Source organism: Capricornis sumatraensis, chromosome 6 (assembly GCF_032405125.1).
Source record: "Capricornis sumatraensis isolate serow.1 chromosome 6, serow.2, whole genome shotgun sequence".
Lineage (NCBI taxonomy): Eukaryota > Metazoa > Chordata > Mammalia > Artiodactyla > Bovidae > Capricornis > Capricornis sumatraensis.
In genome coordinates, this window is record NC_091074.1 from 114695848 (window position 1) to 114722144 (window position 26297).

General features: G+C 45.3%; 1 protein-coding gene across 3 annotated transcripts in view; it reads right to left on the reverse strand.

The window, feature by feature from the left end:
- Positions 1-26297, reverse strand: part of ASTN2 (astrotactin 2) — a 1028625-nt gene that overhangs the window by 171517 nt on the left and 830811 nt on the right. For all 3 annotated transcript variants that reach the window (XM_068974208.1, XM_068974207.1, XM_068974206.1), the window contains one exon: positions 193-326. In XM_068974208.1, coding sequence (XP_068830309.1) covers positions 193-326 — 134 coding nt within the window. The remainder of the gene's footprint in view (positions 1-192; positions 327-26297) is intronic.

Consider the following 26297-nt stretch of genomic DNA (forward strand, 5'->3'; position numbering starts at 1 on the left):
TGCTTCAGGGTAAGCGTCGGCCCCTGAGCCACGATTTTGTTCTGCCAAAGCTCCGTGCTTTTGCAAAGGAGGAAGCAGGCCCCCAGAGACTTCAGGCCTCTGGTGAAGCACCCTGGGAGGAGAAGCAAGCCATGGTCTGGGCTGGCAGGACAGGCATATGAGCTCATGGAAAGGGGGGCCATACATACGTACACCGGCTGCGGGAGGGGGCTGCAGTTGGGGAGCCCACTGGCGTCGAAGGCGCTGAGGTCACACCTGCACCAGTCATCAATCACATCCCCTTTCCCCGAGCACCAGTAAGAGCTCATCAGTGCACTCCTGAAGGCCTGGAACAAAGGAGAACAAAAGAGAGGATGATGACAACGGTGGAGAGTAGAGAGGCAGTCCCAGAAGCCACGGCGATAGTGGCCCAAGCTTCAGAACTGCCCTCCTGGGCACAGGGCACCATCTCCTGCCTAAGTCCCTAGCATTCTACCACCAGGTTCTTCCATGCTGAGTCATTCCCTACCCAGTAGCAGAATGATCATTGAGGCAGAACAGTAATAGCATCTCTTGAGAGCCTCCCCTGGGCCTGACCCTCTACCTATGTTGACTTATTTCACCTTCACTAGCCCACACAATAGCTATAATAAAAAATAACTATTATTATTTCCCATTCTACCAACTGGAAAACTGAGACACATAGAAGGTAAGTCATTTGTCTGAGGTTCTGGTAACTGATGGAGCTTGGATCTGATCCAAGGCAGTCTGGTTCCAAACCCCGCCCTCTTTAATGCCTCAGCACACTGCTTGTTGTAGGAGTCTGACCACCTCACCATGCTGCTTATAAACCTTCAGAGACTCCCCGGAGCCCTCAGGACAAACTCTACATCCCTTGCTCTAGCTCCTGACCACGTCCATAGCCTTGTCTCTCACCACGCCTCTGATTTTCCCTTGCATGCTACCATCCACACTCATGTAACCACTACCGTGGCTGTCAACACTGAATTCCTGTCTAGGAAAAGTGCTTTCTAAATCAGGAGATAGAAAAGCATTTCTGCAAAGGACCAAACAGTAAATATTTCTGGCTTTACGGCCAGTCTCTGCCACAATTACTTAACTCTGCCTTTGTAGCATGAAAGCAACATAGACGATAGTTTAAATGAATGGGCATGCTTGAGTTCCAGTAAAACTTTATTTACAAAGACAGCTGACAGGCTTGATTCACTCGGAAGGTCACTTGTTTGCTGACCCTTGTTCTAAGTGGCGATCAATGTTCTATTTAATTACAATGTGCTTCATTGTCTCATGCTTTTTTAAAAAAACACACCCTGTCCTCTCTGCTGGAATACTCTCAACCCCACAACCATCTTGGAAACCAATTTGCTCTTTTGTTCTCAAACGGATGCTTCTTTTCTATGGGAACCCTACCTTGACTTTAAGCCTGGAAGCAGGTTTCTCTTCCAGACACCACAGCATGCTACATCACAGCTAACCAATGCATCCATTTGCCGGTCTCACCCAGCAGACTCTGATCTCACCAAGAACACGGGCCACGCCTTATCCACATGAGTCTTCTCATGACACTGAGAACACTTACTCGGTCAAGATTTACTAAATAAATTAATGGACACTGAAAACTGATCATAACGCTTAGGCTCAGATGCTCTTTCTGCTTTGCATGTATGCCCAGGCACTCAGTCGTGTCTGACTCTTTGTGACCCCACGGCCTGTGGCCTGCCAGGCTCCTCTGTCCACGGGATTTCCCAGGCGAGACTGGCAGGTGGATTCTTTACCACTGAGCCACCTGGGAAGCTCCATGCTTTCTACTTTAATCATGCCATCTGTACTGCCATTTCATGGCACTGGGGACTCAGAATGTCTGACAACTCTCCCTCAAACTTGGGAATTCCAGAGAGTGTTGATCTTTATTCTTTGCCAGGTAACAGGTTCCACATGCTTTCTTCCTTTCTGTTTTCTTTAATGACTTTTTACTTTCTGTGTACTTTTTAAAGCTTCCTAACACCTACTACTAAGGACACTTGATTCCCAGGTGACCCTTTTGCCATCTTGCGTTGGCCAGAAGACTCAAGCACAGCACATTCAAGTAAAGTGGGTGTGCCTCCTTAGCAAAGAACACGGACCTAGAAGGAGAAGACGTGCAACACGAACACTATCGTGTAAGCCACATTCCTCTCAAGGCCTCTGAGGAGAAGGCTTCGATTATTCCTGCCATATGTCCTTTCTCATATTCTCTCCTAAGGGATGAAGCAATGATCTAATGTCCCCCGAATTAAGAACAATGAACCAAAGAAATAAAAAAGAACTATAATACAAGCTAACGTCCATGGGGTTGCAAAGAGGCGGACATGACCAAAGTGACTTAGCATGCATGCACAGTGCTCAGGAAGCACCTAACTACACAGTGTAAGATACTGTAAGGGCATTGAAGTGGAATTCTCACAATAGTCCTGAGAAACAGATTCTATGATCTTCATTTACAGGGGAGGACTAGGAATCAGAGCAGTTAAGTAATATTCCCAAGATCACACAGCAAGCGCATGATGAAAACAGAATCCCAACCCAGACCTCTGTGACTCAGAATCATAGGTCTTTTCTACTCAACCACTTGGGAGAGCGGGGTTGGTTCCGAGTAGGATTGCCAGACTCAGTAAATAAAAACACAAGATGCCAACTTAAACTAAAAATTCCCAATAAACAACTTTTAAAGTATAAATATATCCCTTTCATTGTTTGCATATAAGTTATGTGGGTCAGAGTCTGGCACACAATAATAGCATTGTTCTTACTAAGATCTGATATTACTATATTACCTAAAGTTGGCTTCCCTGGTGGCTCAGACTGTAAAGAATCTGCCTGCCAAAGCAGGAGACCCAGGTTCCATCCTTGGGTTGGAATGATCTCTTGGAGAAGGAAATGGCAACCCACTCCAGTATTCTTGCCTGAAGAATTCCATGGACAGAGGAGCCTGGCAGGCTACAGTCCATGGGGTCGCAAAGAGTCTGACACAACTGAGTAACTAACAATTGACTACAAGTCAACTGATGTTAGGAATAAATGTCTGTTCTCCTTCAGCACCAGAGGGGGGCGCTCTCGTGAGGGAAGAAACCAGGTGGGCTGGCAGGAGGTCACTCTGTCAGACTTTCTCTCCCCTCCACTCGCAGTTTCCCCCTTTCTTGAATTAACATGTACGACTGCTCATGCCTTATGATTCTGTAACATCTCCAGCTAGAGCTAAGGGCTTAATGATGATAATGGGGAAATGCAGAGGCATGGTGAAAGAGACACAGATGCTAAGAGCTTGCCTTGGACTCTAGCAAAGGGAGGGGAGAGAACATCCTGTTTTGTGTATGTGCTTTTGTTTTTGTGCGTGTGTTTACGCACGCGCGTGTGTGTGTGTGTGTGCCTGTATGGTTTTTGTAATCAACAGTCACTGGAGCTTGTGAAAAACAAAACAGGAAATCTCTCTGGACTTTGTGAGTTTCACCATCCAAGCAGCTCTTGGGAAGAAACCCTGCCTGTGGATCTCCACATCCTCTGGCTCTTTCCCAAACCCTGGGGAACAGAACGGGGACTGCAGCGATGGCCAGGCAAACCGTGGACAGAGCTCAAACGCGCTCTGATAAAAGGCCTGCATCAGACAGGGGGCCCTTGCGGGGCAGGAGCCAACAGGCGTCAGCTCAGGTCCACACTTCCTTATGTCTCCAGTGCTTGCAACACTTCATCCCAGATCCAAATCGATCCCGAGGGAGAAGCAGCATAGAATGTTCCAGCTTCCAGGGACTCTGTAAATCATCTGATTGAATCCGTTCTGCAGATGCACATACAGTGGCCCAGAAAGGCTAGCTGGCTCTTTCATGGCGATAGAGCAACTTTGCGGTGAAATGGCTCTGTTCCTCCATTTAATCCTCAAAATGTCCCTTTGAGATGGGTGTCACAGATGCATGGAGGAGTAGGGATTTGAACTGAAGCCCTTCTGAATTCTGGCAACCTTGACTATCTCTGGTCACACAGGAACAATAAATGCCAAGATTTCATCCAAAACATCCTTTTCAGCTGCTCGGCTTGTACCACGTGCTTCTCTGCTGTTCGTGTGTGCGCACGTGTGTGTGTCTGCATGTGTCCTCAGAGGAAAATGAGACTTTACACTGGAGGCATTGTTGACTCTTAGCATTTGAGTAAGTGAAGGGACTTCAGAAACAAATCTTGTCCTTAATACAGGCCTAAGGGTGACATTTGCATGGCCATTTGTTTTCATGACAGTGAAGGTTTGCTCACTGCTAGCGAACGTTTCCAACTTCTGGCTAATTAGCTAGCAAACCAAGCCCGGCAGGATGAGAAAACAGCCACAAAAATGTTAAGCAATCAAAATAAACAGGGATTTATTCCTGACCCTGTTGTTACTTCTCTAGTTGAACTCAGCATAAGTTATTTCTCCCATTAAGCCTCAATTTCTCCATCGGTAGAATGAGGACACAGAAGTTTTATTTTGAAAGGTTTAAATCCCTGAACTTCCTCCTCCGTACCACGTGCCATCTAGAGGCTAAGAAAGGTGATGAACGAGACACAGTCACTCACTTCAGAGGGCTTGACTTACCTGTGCTCCGTCGAGTCTGACTCTTTGCGACCCCGTGGACTGTAGCCCACCAGGCTCCTCTGTCCACGGGATTTTCCAGGCAAGAACACTGGAGTGGATTGCCATTTCCTTCTCCAGGGGATCTTCCCGACGCAGGGATTGAACCCACGTCTCTTTCGTCTCCTGCACTGGCAGGCGGGGTCATTACTCCTGGGCCACCTGGGAAGCCCTCCTGGGAACCACGAAGACACACACAATTTCAATTAATATGGTTCAAACGTTATGAAGTAGCTCACGCCAGAGGTTTATGGAAATGCAAAGGGAGGACTTTTCAGCTCTAAAAATTCTGACAATGTCTTAGGAGTCTTTTTTTTTTTTTTTTTTGTCTTAGGAATCTTAAACTTCAAGATGACACTCTGTATTTAAGATAGATACTTGGGATCATCTATACATAGTGGAATGTCACTAAGCCAATGAGTTAAATTCCATATTCTATACTTACAGTGGCTATGTTTTACATGTTATACAGTTATACTCAGGGGCTGACCCCAAGTCTGCTACTTTTGACACTGAGATGGTTCTAGTATGTGTAACCACAAAGATGCCCTGATCTTCTCTCTCAAGTCTTGATGAATATGTTATATTCAGTATTAATAAGCATGCTCTTGAGGCTGTTCAAGCCATACAGGTTAAGGAGATGAAAGGCCTTCTGCTGCTGCTGCTAAGTCGCTTCAGTCGTGTCTGACTCTGTGCGACCCCATAGATAGCAGCCCATCAGGCTCCACCATCCCTGGGATTCTTCAGGCAAGAACACTGGAGTGGGTTGCCATTTCCTTGTCCAATGAATGAAAGTGAAAAGTGAAAGTGAAGTCGCTCAGTCGTGACCGACTCTTTGCGACCCCATCGACTGCAGCCTACCAGGCTCCTCCGTCCATGGGATTTTCCAGGCAAGAGTACTGGAGTGGGGTGCCATTGCCTTCTCCAGAAAGGCCTTCTAGAGACAAAGAAAGAGACTGCCTTTTTACCCCCAGGTTCCCTATTTGTGCCTGATACAGTATCTAGCAGGCAACATAAGTCAGTCCACGTTTGTTAAATTGAATTAAAAGTTCACATGGAATTCTGAATGACATGAACCAAGTTTATAAATGATATCAGAAAGCCACGTAAATGTGTATGTCTGATGCTCTCCTTCCCCTGAGATTACTTGTATCTCGCATTGACTTGGTACCTCCAAGCCAGAAACTGGGGGGTTACTCTGGGCTCCTCCCTCTACCTCATAATATGTCTCAAACCAGCTTCTCTCACCTGACCCCACAGCTGTCTTTCTGGTGTGGGTGAGTAATGTCCTCTCTAGGCAACTGCCACAACCTCAACTAGCCTTCCAGCTCCACCCTCTCCCAGCACACTCTCCCCCAGCTCTCTAAAACAGCACTGCTATTCCCCCACCTCGCTTGGACCCCTCCAAAGGCTCTACGACATTCTGGTCGAGGCCTCTACTTCTTAATCTTTCAAAGTCCTCTGCCGTTCAGCCTGTGGCTCTTCCCCCATCTCCTCCTCACCGTTGCTGCTCTAGGCGCCAGCACACAGGATCTTTCAGGAGTGCATTCATACCAAGCCTTTCCTCATGCTCTCCCTTTGGTCTAAAATGCACTTTCCCCACTTATGTTTCCTTGCTAAAATCCAGGAAATGTTTTGTTCACCAGGATCCTATCACACTTGGGAGATTCTGTCTCTCTCTCCTCTCATTCAGTTTGTGCACATTTCACATTCCCTTGCAATTTGCTTGTTTCTATGCACTTCTTGCTTATCAGGCCGGGAACTCTTCCAGGCCAAGGTGATGTATTTGATTCTCGCCAGCTGCAAGCAAAGGAGTCAACACATCATAGGGTCCCAAAAATATGTGTTAAATTCCATAGATATAGGTAATGGGATGCTCGGCCAGAGAATGAACTTGTATACTTGCTGTCATTCTTTTTCCAGCAAAAGAGATGACAGTAATGCAGCTGATCACCTTAAAAAGAAAACGTTTCCCTGGAGCCACTGAAAAGAGGGTTGGGGTGGGTTTGCTGGTAGAACATCCATTGGAGACATTTGGGATTACAGCTTGGAGGAGAGTAGGGGGATGCCTGTTTGCCCCGGAAGCACTGAGATCTAAAGTAAGACGCTCACAGGGCCCGAGAGAGAGAGAGGGGAGGAAAGGGGGTGGCTGGCATTCTACTTTTGCATGGAGATTGGTACCTGAGCCCATGCTGACCATGCTTGATTGATCAAGAGGAACTAGGATGGATGTGCACGGAAGGGCTGAGGAGGGCGTCAGAGCAGGGCTTGTGCAGCGACAGGAACAGTGTCCTAGAGCCCGGCCTGGACCTCTTAGATAGGATCTCCCTGGGCCGCCTGCCACACAGTCATCTGCACACCCCATAGAATGTCTACAGGAAATGTCAATCACTCTTTGTCCTGGTAGTTACAGGACTTGGAAACCAGGGGCTGGAGACCAGAGGCTAGAGCCTGCATTCTTTGTGGAAAAAAATAAGTAATGCTGGTATGTCCTGACAGTGAGGAGATTAACTGGTCATCTTGTTTCTAATCAATGGCTGCTTACTTAAGACAGATGTGTGAGAACACGTTTGGGAAGAGAAGTGGTTAATGTTCAGTTCAGTTCAGTCGCTCAGTCATGTCCAACTCTTTGCGACCCCATGAATCGCAGCACGCCAGGCCTCCCTGTCCATCACCAACTCCTGGAGTTCACTCAGACTCATGTACATCGAGTCTGTGATGCCAGCCAGCCATCTCATCCTCTGTCGTCCCCTTCTCCTCCTGCCCCCAATCCCTCCCAGCATCAGAGTCTTTTCCAATGAGTCAACTCTTTGCATGAGGTGGCCAAAGTACTGGAGTTTCAGCTTTAGCATCAGTCCTTCCAAAGAATATCCAGGACTGATCTCCTTTAGAATGGACGGGTTGGATCTCCTTGCAGTCCAAGGGACTCTCAAGAGTCTTCTCCAACACCACAGTTCAAAAGCATCAATTCTTAGGCGCTCAGCTTTCTTCACAGTCCAACTCTCACAACCATACATGACCACAGGAAAAACCACAGCCTTGACTAGACGGACCTTTATTGGCGAAGTAATGTCTCTGCTTTTGAATATACTATCTAGGTTGGTCATAACTTTCCTTCCAAGGAGTAAGCATCTTTTAATTTCATGGCTGCAATCCCCATCTGCAGTGATTTTGGAGCCCCAGAAAAGAAAGTCTGACACTGTTTCCACTGTTTCCCCATCTATTTCCCATGAAGTGATGGGACCAGATACCATGATCTTAGTTTTCTGAATGTTGAGCTTTAAGCCAACCTTTTCACTCTCCTCTTTCACTTTTATCAAGAGGCTTTTTAGTTCCTCTTCACTTTCTGCCATAAGGGTGGTGTCATCTGCATATCTGAGGTGAATGATATTTCTACTGGCAATCTTGATTCCCGCTTGTGCTTCTTCCAGCCCAGCGTTTCTCATGATATACTCTGCGTACAAGTTAAATAAGCAGGGTGACAATATACAGCCTTGACGTACTCCTTTTCCTATTTGGAACCAGTCTGTTGTTCCATGTCCAGTTCTAACTACTGCTTCCTGACCTGCATATAGGTTTCTCAAGAGGCAGGTCAGGTGGTCTGGTATTCCCATCTCTTTCAGAATTTTCCACAATTTATTGTGATCCACACAGTCAAAGGCTTTGGCATCATAGTCAATAAAGCAGAAATAGATGCTTTTCTGGAACTCTTGCTTTTTCCATGATCCAGCGGATGTTGGCAATTTGACCTTAATGTGGTTAATGTTAGTTGACTTTAATCTCTTATTCCTAAGCAGAGTAGGAAGGCAGTTGTGATGACTTTAAAACATGACCCTAAATATCTCTGACATTTTCCTCCTCCCAAGGTGGGATCCGGGTTCTCCACGTGAGTTTGCGCTTTACAATTGCTTTACCAAACTAAGTACTGCTGCTTCAATTTCTGGGCTCAGGTTTTACGAAATGGGCAGCTTCCACATCATGTCTTTTGGAATGCTCCCTCTTAGAGTCCAACTGCAATCCTTGGAGGAAACCCAGACAACATGGAGAGGCCACAAGTAGGTATTGTACCAATAGACCCAGCTGAGGTCCCAGCCAGTAGCCAGGGTCACTTGCCACATGGGTGAGCCACAGAGTCCCTCGGACTGCAGCCTAAGAGTTAACCAAGTCAGAACTGCCCAGCAAGGACTTCCGTGGTGGGTACAGTGGGTAAGAATCTGTCTGCTGATACAGGGGATGCAGGTTCGATCCCTGGTCCAGGAAGATTCCCCATACTGTAGAGCAACTAAAGCCTGTGAGCCACAACTACTGAGCCGGCATCCCTAGACCCTGTGCTCCACAACGAGAAGCCACTGCAACAAGAAGTCCGTGCACCACGGTGGAGAGTAGCCCCACCTGCGGCTACTAGAGAAAGTACATGTGCAGCAGTGAAGACCTAGCACAACCAAAAAGTAATTAAAAAACAACTGACCAGCTCAGCCCAGTCACCCCCAGAACCATCAGACACACTAATAAGATGATCATCATTTTAAGCTGCCAATTTTGGGGATTGCATAGGAATAAATAACTGAACAGAGGTAATTCACGTCTGAATAATCCTGAAAGGTTACTGAGAAGAGTCAGAACTAGGGAGCAGCTGAGCAGAGGGAAGGAGAAACAAACTACGTACGGATCCCAGGAGCTAGAGAGCTCTGAAGTGCAGACACACGTACTCACTGCACAGATCCCTGGCATTCCAGACCTGAAAGAGCCCTGAGAGGTGAGATGGGCCTTCACAACTGCACAGACTAGGTGGCCCCAAAGGAGAAGTGACTTGTCCAAGTTTACACCACACACACCTGGCAGAAAACAAACTAAGGTCTTCATATCAACTAACATTCACTATACAAGGCTACCAACCTTTGGAACTGAGTTCAAGCCACTAATTTCTTAGGCTGTTAGATAGGAAACAAACATAATAGCAACATTTACTGAGAGTGTGGTAAGCACTTTAATATACATCATCTCATTCAATCCTGTCCCTAGCCTTATGAAGCAGGTTCTACTGTTACTATTCCCATTTTATAGATGAGGAAACTGAGGTTGGAAGGGTGAAATAGCCTATTCAAAGTCATCCAGCTAAAAAGGGTAGGACAAGGATTTGAACTCAGGCCCTTTGATCCTACCATCATGAACAATATTCTTACTCACTAGAGGATATTGGTAATAGCACTTCACATTTATTGCATGCTTGTGTGTGTGTTCAGTCACTCAGTCATTCATATCTGACTCTTTGCTTACTACAAGGCAAGCACTGTTCTAAATGCTTTATATGTATTATTTCTCACAATAACCCTAAGTACTTTAGCTGTATTAACTCATTTAATTCTCCCAACAACCTAAGAAGTAGGCACGATTATTATGTTCCATTTTACACTTATGCCCAAGATCCCGGGGCTAGTAAGTGGTGTGGTCAGGATTTGAATCCAGGAAGTCTAGCTCTAGAGCCGGTGCTCTGAAAGGCAAAGCCTCCAAACATACAATCTGATGGAGACAATCCATTTTTAAAAAATGCTAAGTTCTTGCCATTAGACCCAGCAATCCCACTGCTGGGCATACACACCGAGGAAACCGGAATTGAAAGACACACTGTACCCCAATGTTCGTCGCAGCATTGTTTACAATAGCCAGGGCATGGAAGCAACCTAGATGTCCATCAGCACATGAATGGATAAGAAAGCTGTGGTACATATGCACAATGGAGTATTACTCAGCCATTAAAAAGAATACATTTGAATCAGTTCTAATGAGGTGGATAAAACTGGAGCCTATTATACAGAGTGAAGTAAGCCAGAAATAAAAACACCAATACAGTATACTAACACATATATATGGAATTTAGAAAGATGGTAACGATAACCCTGGATGCGAGACAGCAAAAGAAACATAGATGTTTAGAACAGTCTTTTGGACTCTGTGGGAGAGGGAGAGGGCAGGATGATTTGGGAGAATGGCATTGAAACATGTATATTATCATATGTGAAACAAATCTCCAGTCCAGGTTCGATGCATGATACAGGATGCTCGGCGCTGGTGCACTGGGACGACCCAGAGGGATGGTACGGGGAGGGAGGTGGGAGGGGGGGTCAGGATGGGGAACACGTGTACACCCGTGGTGGATTCATGTTGATGTATGGCAAAACCAATACAATAGTATAAAGTAATTAGCCTCCAATTAAAATAAATATATATTTTTTAAAATGCTAAGTTCTTGATTTCATTTAACATATACTGAAAATGTTCCCTGTACCTATGGGAATGGGCCAATGAATATGCAATAGATAACTATCACCTACATTTAAGTCACATGTGAGCAATTTTATACAGTTCAATGTGACAGAAGCCAGATGGGTGAGTAGTCTCACAGGAAGAGGCCATAGAGCATGAGTGCTTCAGATAGGAGAATCCCAGGGAACTCTAACAGTTTCTGCCTAACTTGCTGTGTGACCTCAGTAAGGCACTTACCCTCTCTGGGCCTTATCGTCACCTGTACTTGCTTCAACTTGGACATACGTCCCAGAACACGGCTGCTTCTAATCATTAGGTGTTTGTATTCTGGATAAAGCTGCTCACAATTCTGTCACCCCCTTTAACACTTCCCATTCTAGACAAAGTACCTGGGACCCCTTAGAGGTTCATGCCAGTAGGCAAAACTAAGGAGGCAGCAAAAGGATCAGTGGTCGGCAGGGGTGAGGGGGAAGGGAAGGAGGAGTCGGGGAGTACAGCAAATTTTAGGGCAGTCACCCTATTCTGCAGGATACTATCGCAGTGGGGACACGTCCCTGTGTATTTGTCAGGACTCACAGAACGCACGCCAAGAGTGGATCGTCATGTAAACTGTGGGCTTCGGGTGTTAATGGTGCGTCAGTGCCAGCTCACGATTGTCACATGTGCACTGCTGTGGTGAGGCACGACCACGGTGGGGAAGACTCTGCATGTGGGAAAAACAGGGAGTATACAGGGGCTCTCTGCACTTCACACTGGGGGTTTGCCTGGGAACGTCTACCTGCTCCCAAACATTAAGCCTACTGCAAAACTCGCAGTTAGCGTCCTCTCTGTAGAAGACAGCCCAGGTGCTGAGCATGCCCTTGACGGTCTTCAAGGAAGGGGAGGAGGGGGATAAAGCAGACAGACACCTACTACGCTCTCCTTTACTCTAGGTCTGTGCTAGGGCTCTGCTAGCTTCTGAAGACTCCTAGCAACCTGTGGATACGGCAGCTCTTCCTGGTCCCAGGCATCCTTACAGACGAGCACATGTAGGGTCAGAGAAGACATGCCAGACCGGATGCAGCGGAGCAGAGGCCCTGTACCTCTGAACCCCAGACTTTGACCCTGGACCTCCCTTACCCTACCCCTCAGTTTCAGCCTCTGAGTCAGAGCCCCCGTTCACGAGACCACACAGTAAAGGCATGCTAATGGGCAAGGGCCCGTTTCCTGTACAAGGGCCTGTGCAGCTCAATCTATGGCTCTATAAATCACAGGAACGACACCTAATTTCCCCTGTCAGGATAAACTACGCTTTCCAAGCCACTCTCGCCTGAAGGATGAGAGCCCAACAGAAGCGCTTGTTAATCTGGGCAACATGGGGAAGACATTGAGAGGTGGCCAGACTCCTTCTTGCCACACTTACCTCTGCTAAATGAAAAAAATATTAGAGAAATAAATATACAACCCACCGAGACGCTCTGCATGGGGCTCTGTCAGCTGTCTGTTCCCCAAGAAGTACAGAGAAGAGATGATAGGGTTAGATGATCCTCAGGCAGACAGCTATTTTTCTTGTCAGTTCACTCTATATTTTAGCTCTCATCCATCTCAGGTAGAAGATGAAGTGCTGGGTTTTAAAGCATTAAATGTAACAGCGAGCATTGTTGAGCAACACTACACGTCAGACACAATGCTCAGTGTTTGGCGTGAGAAGTCATCTTCATTTGCACAGCGACACCATGACTCGGCTACTTCCATCACTCCCATTATACAGAGGATGGGACTGAGGCCCCAGGGACTCTGTGCTCCTTGCCTGTGTCACATAGCCAGTATTTGGCAGAGCAAAATTCACACTTGGTGGTGGTGGATTAGTGGCTAAATTGTGTCCGACTTTTGCAATCCCATTGACTGGAGATTGCCAGGCTCCTCTGTCCATGGGATTCTCCAGGCAAGAATACTGGAGTGGGTAGCCATTTCCTTCTCCAGATCTTCCTGACCCAGGGATCGAACCCAGGTCTCCCACATTGCTGGCAGACTTTTTAACAACTGAGCTACGAGAGAAGCCCAAAATTCACACGTAAGTGCATCAAATCTCAAAGCCTAAATGTTTCACCACTGTGAGCTAATTTAATCCTGCGAGCTCGGCCTTTGAGTTACACGAGAAATCACTATAGCATTATAATAACTTCTCCATTCTTTCCTTAGGCAGTTTCAGCTCGGTTTCTGTTTCTTGTCGCTATGAATGCAACAAGTATAGATATTCTGTGTCGCTGTGTCGAAACAGTGTTATGGGAAGCGTGGGTCTGTTTTCCATCCCCTCTCTCTTGCTTATCTTGTAAAATTCTTTCATCATTCATTTATTTAAGAGTTCAAATTCATGAAAAAGCAAAAAAAAAAAAAAAAAGATCGAAAACATTAAAAATAAGTACTCTCTGTGTTAGCCTGGCACACAGGGCCTTTCACACAGTGATACTGTACAATCTCTTCAGCATCACATCCTACTCCTGCAGTCGTCCCCAGCCCTGCATACCATCTCTTTGCCACCTGTCATGAACCGGACAGGCAACAGACTCTGATGCCACTGTGCCTTTGCTCATGGCTTCCCTCAGCCTATAATATCTTTCCTCCATTCTACCCTTAAACAAAGCATTCTCATTAGTTAAGACCCACTGCGATGGCGATCTTCTCTGAAAACTCTCTTCTGATTTCCCAACAGAACTCAAGGCCCCCATGGCACGTTGGACGGCACATGCGTTGATGAACTACAGGATTTCATCTCTTTGCATGTCTGTTGTCTCCACTGAACTGTGAGTTCGTCGCCTTATTTTATCATAAGCTCCTTGCACAAGGCCTGGCCCAAAGAAGGTACTCCATAAATGTCTGCGATAGGAATAAGCGTTGCATGAATGACTGGTAAATGCTGAGGACTGGAAGACTGGGAGCTCTTCTCATGTCTGATCTGTGTTATCCTCGTCGACCTGCTCAGTCATCAGGGCCGTAGACTGTGCTCACAGCGTTCCAAACTATCTCCAGACCATTTGTCCCGCCTGTCTCTGAGCTGATAGCAATTGTGAAAGTGATGAATAGCAGACCAATTATGAGCAATAGGAGACATCAGCTATAGCTCCTGGGAGAAGACCCAGCCATATCAGTAGCCTCATCCATCTAATCGTGAGTCATCTTCCCAAGGCATCTTGCCCTGTGACCTTGAACTGCCAAGGGCTTCTCAGTCCCACACAAATCCGAGTTCTCTAGCGGACCGCTCCTCCTCTCAGCCTGTCTCCTCCAAGGCGTTGCTCCTGGCCCGCTCCATCCTGGAAGGGGAAACCTGGATGGAACTCACACACTTTTCCTAAGGGAAGCCTTTAGCCAGCGATCCCAGCCACACCCAACAGGCCAGACCTGCCTCCCTGGGCCTGCTGTCCTTTGAAAGATAGCAACTCCTCTCCCCTCTGGTGAGGCCATCTGGAGCTGGGAAGCGGGTGGGAAGGTTTTGAGAGGGGGATTTGTCCAAGACTGTGGTGTTTCTGTTGCTAAATGCTAGCTTCAGCTCGTGGTGAGTTCCTGAGTAAAGGACTGTGCAATTTCCCTTCTGTGGCCACTGGTGACTTCACTTTTCCAGTACGCCCATCTTCCCTCAGGAGGCGTCTGAGGAAGGCAGCCTCCCCAGCAGCTGGGGCCCCCGTGGTCGGGCCTGTGGGTGGGGGCAGGGAGAGAAAGGTCAGGGGGTAGGAGGGGACGTGCTTCGTCTGGACCCACACCGACTTTATCTTTGCCTTGGAGAGGGCGCCTTGGAAATCTGGCTAAGGAAATTATGAAAAGGGAGATTTCTACCCGGTTCACTGGGCCATATTTCCACCCTGATCGGTTGGACTCTGAGAAGCCTTGACCCCTTAATCCAGCAAAGGACGCTACATATGCTGGAGAAACAGCAGAGCATGGAGGATAAGAGGACGATCTTTGGAATCAAATCCCTGGGTTCGAGTCTTAGTGTTATCACTGAGCAAACTCAATAGACGTGACTTCACTTCTCTCTGCTTCATTCCCACATGTGTAAAATGGGGCTGTATTGATACCTATACCTCAATAAAGAATGGCATAAAAATCCTTTGTAAAGTGCCTAAAATAATGCCAGAACCACCTATATGTCCACACATACACATATATTTGATAATTATAGAGTACTGACAAAGCTCTAAACTTGGATATTTTCCAAATGGAAGATAATTATGATGAATTATTATTGCTTATTATGAACGTAGTACCATTGTTATTCATAAGTTTACAGGCAACAGTGATTCTAGGCACATCTCTGCTTAGAATTATTTTTATTCTTTTTAGTATTTTTTCCAGTGGAGAAAACACATGTCATTAGAACCAACTATCAGAGGCAGTAAGATGACCTCTGCCTTTGGGAAAGCAGGCCTGTCCTAGTCTCTGTGAACTGACTACCGTTTTGGTTTTTCAATCAGCAGAAGCTGGAGGGTCAGATGATTATAGTTATCATGCACCTACTCTGTGCTAGAGGCTGTATCAGAAGCAAGAGTTGAAGGAGAGAGGAGAAGGAAAAAACAATGAGAAAGGGGATAAAGAGGAAGAAGGCAAAGTTAGGGGGAGAAGATGCAATTAGCACGGATCAAGTTTCTACTCACCCTAGGCGTCACTAAGTGCCCTGCATATATAATCGTATTCAACCTAACAACAATTCTGTGAGTTACACACTGTTACCCTCCTCACTGAGATTCTCAGCCATTATTAAGTTACAGCTCCCCAGTATGCAGGAAAAGAAGAATGTAAGCCTAGGTCATCTGATTCTTCTACTGCCCATATTCAAATATGTCATCCAATATAAGATCCAGAACCAGCCTAGGCAGCAAGTCTTATCATTCCCATCGGACTGAAGAGAAAATGAAGTTCAGGTAGGCTAAGTTACCTGTTCACTAACATCCAGTGTGCACGTGTGTTAGTTGCTCAGTTGTGTCCGACTCTTTGTGACGCATGGACTGTAGCCCACCTGGCTCTTCTGTTCATGGGATTCTCCAGGCAAGAATATTGGAGTGGGTAACCATTTCCTTCTCCAGGAGATCTTCCCAACTCAGGGGTCGAACCCAGGTCTCCTCCACTGCAGGTAGATTCTTTATGGTTTGAGCTACCAGGGAACCCCTTTAAAAGTGTCCATGGAATTGGCAACATCCGACAGGTAAGCATAAAATATGGAATTCAAATCTAGATCTGATGGACTCCAAACCATGGGAAAACAACTCACTAAAATGCCTAAAATTTCAAAATCTCACTAATAAATCTTTACTCTGAATGTTACATTAATGCCTTACTGAAAAAAAAATCTATATAGATAAAGATACGCACAGATCTATAGCTATAGAATATAACTACCTTAGACATATACCCTTCATCCCTATTTCTTCCAGTCCCACTCAAAATGGGACCCACACGCTTGAGAAACGGTAACTGTGAGGCACCAGGGACAGACGGACGAACAGACAGCCTCACAAATGTGTGAGCCCCGCCCTCAGGAACCACCGTGCTTCCACTTCCTGGCATTCCCTCTGAGTTTCTGAAGGGAAGCCATAATTTCTGGAAAGGATTCAGATTGGCCAATCTCAAGTTAAAGGAACCAAGCCCAGGCTCTTTCAAGAATGAATCAATGTTTCTAAAACAATGCTGAGATGAGGGTGTTGGCGTGAGTAAACAGACACCAACTTCACGTAGATGGTGTAACCAAAGTCAACTTCCAAAGGGCTAAGAAGTGACTGGAAGGTAAGGACGGGACAGTTTGTTTGACCATCAAGGAAAGGTGAGGGAAAACGTAGCGACAGGAGGTGATCGAGATCCCAGGGAAGGCCGCTGATGGCAGAACAGGCTTGCCCATGTCCAGGAACAGAGAAAGGAGCCAGAGATGCAGTCGTCTCTATCGCTTACATGTTGGGACCACAGGCTACGGGACCACACAGACACAGCTTTAAAATTCTGGTTCCGTAACTACTGGCTGTGTGACACTGATAAGAGATTTTCCCTCTGAGCCCCTGTTTCCTTTAATGAGCCAAAAATTATGTTTTGAATACCATGAGCATGACAGTAAAGATAGAAGCTATTGTGACTCAGGGCAGAGCCAAAAGTCTGGAAGCAAGAAACTTGGATGCTACCCTTAATTCTGCAGGCAAGCAGAGCAGTCTGTGTGTGTTCTAAGTACTTTCTTCATCACACACACATCAAGAAGGATATAGGCATACTGGAGTTCTTTCAGAGGCAGACACTCAGAATGGCTAAGGCTGAGTCTGAGATGAGAAGCAGACTCATGCGATGAGAAGCAATCAAAGGAACCGAGGGTGACTACCAGAAAAGCCCAACAGAGTCCAAAGATATCACCAGACACCTGAGATACTGTCGCTTAGAGCCAGCAGAGAGGATAGACTTTTACTGAGCTGCTTTCTATGAGCCAAACATTGGTGCTAAGCATCTTCAGTTCAGTTCAGTTCAGTCGCTCAGTCGTGTCCGACTCGTGGATCATTTCAGTTAATCTGTGAAACAACTCTATATGGTAGACATTATTAATCCCATTTTCCTCATGAGAAAAAAAAAGAAGAAGCTTGAAAACTTAAGTAATGTGTTCAAAGGCATAGAGAAATTTTGTAGCAAAGCTGGTATTTGAATCTTCATCTCTCTGATTCCATATGTTCTGTCTGGTAAGTCAAGAGACAAGTCTGTGTTGGTACAGTGCTGATAGATGGGACTGGAAACAACACAGCTAAGGCATGCACAAGGAAATATTTTGACTGGATATAAAGAAGGATGCCCCAGCAGTGAAAGATCAGGCTGCTTAGGGCTCCCTGAGCAAGTTCTTCCTGGCAGTATCCAACAGGAATGCGAGAAAAGAATCAAGCCACAGACTGGGGCTGGACTAGATGCCTGCAGAATCTCTTCCACTTCTGAGTGTGTCTGCTCTTTCATCCTCACGGGCACTGTAATATGACAATAAAACATGGAGGGGGACAAACAGGGGAAGAACAGGAAGGTAGGGAGTAAGACAAGTCAGAGCTTGTCTATACTCAGCACATATTATGTACCCGGTGCAAGGCTAAGCGTGTTAGACGCCCATCTCATTTGATACAATAATCTCAGAAATTATTCATCATTATTATTAACCTGACATCACAGCTGAGGTAACTAAGGCTCAGAATCCCTTGCCAAAAGTCACGCAAAGAAAGGGAAGAGTCAGGACTTGGTGCCAGAAATGACCAGCATCAAAGACAAATATCGAGGTATTTTATTACATCCCTGTGGTCTACAATTCTACCAATACTTGTTGTGGTGGGTTGCAAAAAAAAAAAAAAAAAAAAATCAAGCCTGGTTAAGCCTCTTACACCTAACTACCAAGTTACAAGAAATGGAGGGACAGAAAGTGAAACTGAAAGTCACTCAGTCGTGTCCTACTCTTTGCAACTCCACGGACTATACAGTTCATGAAGTTCTCCAGACCAGAATACTGGAGTGGGTAGAGGAACATGCTAAATAACACTGTGAAGCTGTAATGAACAAAATCCCTATTTTCCTCAATAAAATATCACAAGGAATAAAAAGATTTGTAGGAAGAAGCCGATAGACTAAAAGAGATTTAATTATCAGCCATTTGTAATGTTTGGATCTTACTTGGTGTTGGAGAGGACTCTTGAGAGTCCCTTGGACTGCAAGGAGATCCAACCAGTCCATTCTGAAGGAGATCAGCCCTGAGATTTCTTTGGAAGGAATGATGCTAAAGCTGAAACTCCAGTACTTTGGCCACCTCATGCGAAGGGTTGACTCATTGGAAAAGACTCTGATGCTGGGAGGGATTGGGGGCAGGAGGAAAAGGGGACGACAGAGGATGAGGTGGCTGGATGGCATCACTGACTTGATGGACATGAGTCTGAGTGAACTCCAGGAGTTGGTGATGGACAGGGAGGCCTGGCGTGCTGCAATTCATGGGGTCGCAAAGAGTCAGACATGACTGAGTGACTGAACCGAACTGAACTGAATCTCAGTTTGAAAGACCTGATACTGAAAATATCAGAAAATCTGGTAAAAATGAAAAATGACTATATATTTGATGGTGCAGAAGAATTGTTAGCTTGGAAAGCAAGGTGACACTACTGATATTTTTTGAGTCCTAATATTTTAGAAATATGAACTTTGTCATTTATATATCAAATTATACTGTGTTTGAGGTGAGAGAGCTGGTGATGCAGGGTTGGAATAAACTGATCATTACTGAACCTTAAAGATGACAGATACACAGAGATTCATGATACTAGTCACTTTGCCTTCGTGTATGTTATAATTCTCTAAACTAAAATGGTCTGGAGTTTGGTAGCAGAAAATCCAGGAATTTGGCAATGCCCTTCCCCTGCACTGGAAAATGTGGAGATGAATCTAAAATGGAAAGGAAACACGTAGTCCAAGAAGACACTAACTCCTTGAGGGTTTCCCCCTCTTCCCAAGACTTAACGTTATGGCTGGGACCCTTCTGCTCAGAGACACAAGGAATGACAGGACTCTGTTGACCAGATCACCCGCCTGTGTGATGTTACAAACTCATGCTGCTTTCAACTGCACCTGCCTGATGAATGGGGAGGCACATTTGGAATGACTTTTTTTCTTCTTCTAAGATTAGAGAAAAATGGACAGAGAGAGTTGAATTGCTGGTGAATTCTCTCTGTGCCCTTAAGACGGAAGTTGCCTAATAACACAAGAAGAACCCCCTGGGAACAGGGATAAGCTCCAGCAGGGATGGGGCCTCTGCTTGCTCCATTTCTGGAAGCTCAGTACGTCCCTGGCTGCTGGGACTGACACCCTCAGATAAATGAGGACTGTGTGATGGATATGTGATGGTGGGACACCTGGGAAAGGGATTCCAGCCCCAGCTCTGACCTCTGCCAGTCCTGGGGGCTTCAGAGGATGGTACCCACTCTCTGTGAGCCTCAGTTTTCTTACCTGTAAACTGAAGATAAACACTGCTATCTTTATAGGACTAGTGCAAGAATTAAGGGAGTTAGTCCATGTGAAAGCAACACTGAAGCATGTCGGTGCAAGTTGGTCATTCATTTTTTACACTTACTTATTCTCATTAAATATATATTTATTGAACTTTACTATGAAAGTGAAAGAGGAGAGTGAAAAAGTTGGCTTAAAGCTCAACATTCAGAAAACTAAGATCATGGCATCTGGTCCCATCATTTCATGGGAAACAGTGTCAGACTTCCTTTTTTTGGGCTCCAAAATCACTGCAGAGGGTGATTGAAGCCATGAAATTAAAAGACACTTACTCCTTGGAAGCAAAGTTATGACCAACCTAGATAGCATATTCAAAAGCAGAGACATTAATTACTTTGCCAACAACGGTCCATCTAGTCAAGGCTATGGTTTTTCCTGTGGTCATGTACAGATGTGAGAGTTGGACTGTGAAGAAAGCTGAGCACCGAAGAATTGATGCTTTTGAACTGTGGTGTTGGAGAAGACTCTTGAGAGTCCCTTGGACTGCAAGGAGATCCAACCAGTCCATTCTGAAGGAGATCAGCCCTGGGATTTCTCTGGAAGGAATGATGCTAAAGCTGAAACTCCAGTACTTTGGCCACCTCATGTGAAGAGTTGACTCATTGGAAAAGACTCTGATGCTGGGAGGGATTGGGGGGAGGAGGAAAAGGGGACAACAGAGGATGAGATGGCTGGATGGCATCACGGACTTGATGGACGTGAGTCTGAGTGAACTCTGGGAGTTGGTACTGGACAGGGAGGCCTGGCGTGCTGCAATTCATGGGGTCGCAAAGAGTTGGATATGACTGAGTGACTGAACTGAACTGAACTATGAGTCAGACGCTCTAGCAGAAGCTATTGGTGCAATGCAGAGCAAAAGTTTGCCTAGATCCTGGTCTTGTGGAGTTTATCTCCTACTGTATAGGAAATATTTTGACTCAGTATCAGAATGGCTGTTACAGAAATCAGGGAAACAGAATGCTTAGGAGTCCCTGAGCAAGCTATTACTGGGAATGCACCAATGCAGGCCCTGTGACATTTGTGAGATGAGGTTTACCTGCTCTTCCCTCAGCAGTGGCACTGATATCATCATAAAATAATAAAAGGCAGAGGGGGAGACATTAGTCAAATAACTAGACAACATGCATCAGAGCATAGTGAGAAACTATGATAACTGTTATGAAAGATAAAAAAGATTCAAGAAAGTAAGTAAACAAAGAAACACACAGGGGATCGTATCACATCTAGAAGCCTCGGCAATATGGTGGGTGAAACAATTAACTCAGTGGCAAGAAGAAAGGAGCAGAGGGTAAAACAAACCCCAAGTAGAGGGAAGAGCATCTGTGGAAGCCACAGAAAGTGGAGGACCACTGACTTGGGCACAGAAGGAAGAGGGGTACAGGAAAAAAGGAGGTGTAAGAAGTTGGAGGGGCCAGTCCGAGCAGCCCCTTGGAGGCCACAGTAAGCACCTTGGTCTGGATCCTGAGAGCACCTGGAAGCCAGTTAAGGGTTTTCACTGGAAAAGTGATGGAATCAAGTCTTAACTTGGAAACTATCAGTCAGCTACCAGGAAGAAAATAAATTAGAGGGGCCAAGGGTCACTGTTAGTCGACTATTACAACCATCCAGCCAAGACTTGGACCAATGTGGGTTAAGAGTGGTCATATTTGAGAAATTCCTAAGAAGAAAAATCTACAGGATTTGTTAATGAGCTGTAGTTTGAGCGAGATGAGCACAGATGAAGGACAGAGAATCATCAAAGATATCTCACTGGTCCCCAGACTGCAAGAACCGAATGGAAATCAAAAGATGCCTACCAAAAGAAAGGCAGAGTCATTTATGGCAAAAACAGCATCTGCAATAGTTACCAGTGAGGAGAAGCCACTGTATTTCCATGGATGGGGTGGGGGGCGGGGGGCGGTCCTGGAGTGAATGGGGCTGAATCGGTGTTGACAGCAGAGGTAACCTATTCTTTCAAATATCTTGGCCATTAAGTGAAAGAAATGAAGACACAGTAGCAGGAGGAGGCAATGATAGTGTCCTTATTAGACATTAGACTTTGTATTTTACACTTCATTAAAATGTACAAGGGACGTAGCTAAGAGAGTATAGCAAAATGAGAAAAAGCAGAAGTGCTCAGATCAAACCTTGACTGTACCAGTTCTTATTTATCGTATTGTGGGACAAGTGATGTAACTTCTATGCCTCAGTTTTCCCAAGGGTGAAAGGAAGATAATACCATTACTCAACATGTGGGGTTGATGAGAGGGTTCAGTGAAGGGAGTACATAAAGTGTTTGAGCAGACCTCGTTGCACAGTTGAAGTGCTCAGTAAATGGTTGTACTTAAACATACCAGGAAAAGGCATTCTTCAATTCTCCTTTTTTCCTATGTTTGCTAACTGAATTCAGTGTCCCATGGAGGAAAAAAACAAAAACAAAAAAGGCTCTATACGCTCTGACACGCAAAAACGCTTGCATTTGCTAAGTCTCTATGGAGTGCATATTCACAGAATCTTGTAGTTTTCTGGTCTCATGAAACAGCTATGTTTTCCAGTTTTGCAAGGAGGCAAGCCAAGCATTAAGTTCCTCTTTTGTAATTGACCATGAGCGTGTTGAGTAATATGTGGATTATATCCCCCTCTTCTCTTTGATCTTCCTTCTTGCCAAGAACTGCCTGACAGCCTGGTTCCTGGCCAGTTCACCTCCTTATAATGCACCGATGGAGAGGAAGCGGCCCACAATAGCAGAGGAGATTTACTCCAGATTAAAAGTACTTGACTTTCTTAATCCCTAAGCAAGGAATTCCCTGAAGAATTTCAGAATGAGAACGCTGTAGGAACCATGGTTTGGAGCAGTGGTTCTCAAGTTCGGCATGCAGCAGAATCACCTGGGAGGCTTGTAAAAATGAAAATTCTCCAGCCTCACTCCTCTAGAGAAACAGAATCAGGAAGAAGAAGCAAGGAACCTGCATGAAAACAAAACAAAACAAAACAAAAAACCGCTTCCCCCATCTTCAATCTAAGTGACCCTGATTGACTTTGTGATATTTTGAGAGCCAAGTCTCCACACTCCACTAGGCACTCCTGACCTCTTATTCTGCTTTATTTTCCCTTCTCTTTGCCTTTTAATATACTATTATTTACTATTCTGATTGCTTATGTCTCTCACATACACTCCAGGAGAAATTTAAGTCTCCAAATGGCTGTCATATGTGCTTGTTTTGCTCCTTAATGTATCCCAAAAGCCCAGAACAGTGCCTGGCCCATAAGAGACCCTTAATAAATACTTGTTAAAGTCATTTGAACTGAGTCACCATCCTCCTAGACATCCCATATGCAGACTTCCACTGTGGACACCCCAACTAACTGGTCCTCTTATTGAGTCAAAAATATTTAGGAATTTTGCTGATGCCATATACCTTTTCCCCAGGGGGAAGAAACAACACAGTAATATATAATTCTGCACAAACTTTCTGAGGATGGAGATCCAATAACCATTTAAAATCAGTGATCTGCAGACCCCAAATTAATAAACCTGGACACAAAACCAGTCCTGGTCCCTGCAACTCAACCTTTAACTGTTACTGATGTAGTTATTATCCTAAGTTTCACATCCAGTTACATCTTTCCCTTGACCCCAAATCTTGAAGATTTCCATACAGTTCATGTGGTACCCAAATCCCTCAGCCCAGAATTCAAAGTTTTCACAAACCAGTCTTCTGCACATCACTTCTCCAGTTATCACTCCCCAGTTGTAAGAATGATTGACTAAACACACACAGTTTGGACACAGACTTCCTGGGTCAGAGTCACTAGCTATGTTATGTTAGATACACTATTTACCTGAACCTCAGATATTTTTAAATTTGTGGAATGGGCATCCTAGTGCACATTTCAAATGCGCCAAAGGAAAGAGAGAACACATATGAATACACGTGGAGCACTTTTAAAATGCCAGGCATATAGTTGGCACTCAATACTTGCTAGGTTTTACTCTTCTATGCGTTTGGCACATAGTGTCGGACGTAACTTTCTTTCCTCTTTTTTTCCAACATAGCTTAGTCTAGACTAAGGTTTGTCAAAGCTTTTGCAAAGGACTCGAGTGAATATTTTGGGCTTGGTGTGTCCTACCATCTCCTGGGGTGACTGCTCAACAGAGCCGTTGTGGCTAGGAAGCAGACATAGATGATATGTAGAGAGATGAGTGTGGCTATGTTTCACAAACTGTCTTTATAAAAACACATGGCGTCCAGGATTTCACCCATGGATCAGAAACCGGCCCAGATGAGCTTCAGAATCTCAGAGACTCAGTTTCAAGTTTCTCTGAGCCTCAGTCTCCTCATCTATTAAACTGGGATGATGAGAATATTTCCCTCAGAAATTCTTGGATGACTGAATGAGATAAAACACATAAAGCCCTTGGCAGAGTTTTTGGCATATAATCTAAATACATCGGGTACATAGGACTATCTCCATCGTCAACAGACTAGTCTCAAACTATATTCACCAACCACCCACATCCACCTTCCCTGCAGCAAGAACCTCTTCCAGATTTACCCGCTCCAGAGATTCTTTCTTCCTCTTTTCTAAGGCTGTTGGAATGTCTGTTGTGTTGTTTGAAAGTAAATCACGCGTTAATGTAGCATATGCAAGCAATTACAGTTACTTAGGTGATGTGGCTCTTGTGCCTCATCCCTAGACTGTGAGCGCCTTGAAGGCGCAGTCTGGGTCTCATTTCCCCTTGCATTAGCTCTCCTAGCATAGTGTCTACAGACGCCCAGTGTGAGGTGCTGGCAGGGTGGCAATGCTGGCCTTGTTAACGGTAGTGGTCCCAGCAGTGGGTATGCTTGTGGTAATAATGGGGGTGGGGGGTGGATCTTGGCTGTTAATTTCTTTTCAAAGAGTGGTCACTTGGAATTTTTCTCCTTGATTTGAGCCAAGAAGTGTAACTTGAGTAAACAAGTCTTTCTGGCAGAGAGAAAGGATCTGCTAGAAGGTTAGAAAACCACAAGACCAAAATTACACACGGCTCTTCCTAGGGCAGCATGGAAAAGAAAAAAAAAATCACATTATCGGAATTCAGGGGACCCAAGCACTAGAAAAAACATAATCATCCAGAGATACAGAGTATTTTATAGTCTTCCAAACACCAGCAAACATTTTCTTAATTTTTCTGTATGATCTCTGTGGAGAAAGTTACCACCCATTTCACAGATGAGGACTCTGAGTGTGAAACAAAAGACATCTCCGGAGTCAGAAGCCATGGCTGACTACTTTGAATACAAAATTGGCTGTGTGCCCTACAGCAAGTCATTCCGGTCTCTAGGTCTCAGTTGTACTATTTGTAAAATAAAGAGTGTATGATTTTAATATCCATCTCTACTCATAAATGCTGGGTCATTGGGATGGAGTGCAAGATATAAGAATCTTTCTCTGCCCAATGTTAACTTAAGTAGTACAAGTGGTAATATCTTTGGGTGGAAAATAAATTGCAGGTTACAAGGTACCTCTTCCAACCTCAGAATACATCCCTTATTTTCAAGGGAGAAAATAGACCTGACCGTGGATCTGCCACAGGGGCCTGTGGATAAATTAGCCCATACTTTTCATCCTACAGATCCAGAGACCAGAAGAAAGTGTCTGTCACTCAGTCCTGTCCGAATCTCTGTGACCTCATGGACTGTAGCCCACCAGGCTCCTCTGTCCATGCGCTTCTCCGGGCAAGAATATTGGAGTGGGTTGCCATTTCCTCCTCCAGGGGATCTCTCCAACCCAGGGACTGAACCCTGGGTCTCCCACACTGCAGGCAGACGCTTTACTGAGTCACCAGGGAAGAAAGAAAGACCGAAACAGCAGAAGCATCCATGCCCAATAACATGTAACAATCCAGGAGAGAGCCTCGTAGAGACCACAGGTATTCTAGTTCTCTAGTGCTTCCAGAGATTACTCCCAACCCCCAAACGGAAAGGGGTAGATTATGTAATGCCTATTTCATAAGTGAGTGATTTGAAGGTTACCCAGATAATCAGCGGGAGAGACGGGACTCAAATCCACCTCGATCTGGCTCTTCCCCATGACACAAGTTTTTCTCCCACATTTGGTCACGTCCCTAGTACTCTGGGCACTTGCAAAGTGACTGAGCACCACCTACATGAGGAGGTGCCAGAGGAGGCATGGAGAAAGGAAGAGCTCAGGTTAGACAAACAGCACTTTTATTATAGAAAACATCAGCCCATGACATGTTACACTTGGAGCCTCTTCCTCTTTTTCACCCAAAGGCAAAGTTAGCAGTCACCCAAAGCCTTGTACATTTAAGCATTAGCTGTGTTTAGCTAAGCTCTGTGGCTTTGGGCTGTATAAGGGTCATTTAACAGGTGGAGGGGGAAGAATAATGTTA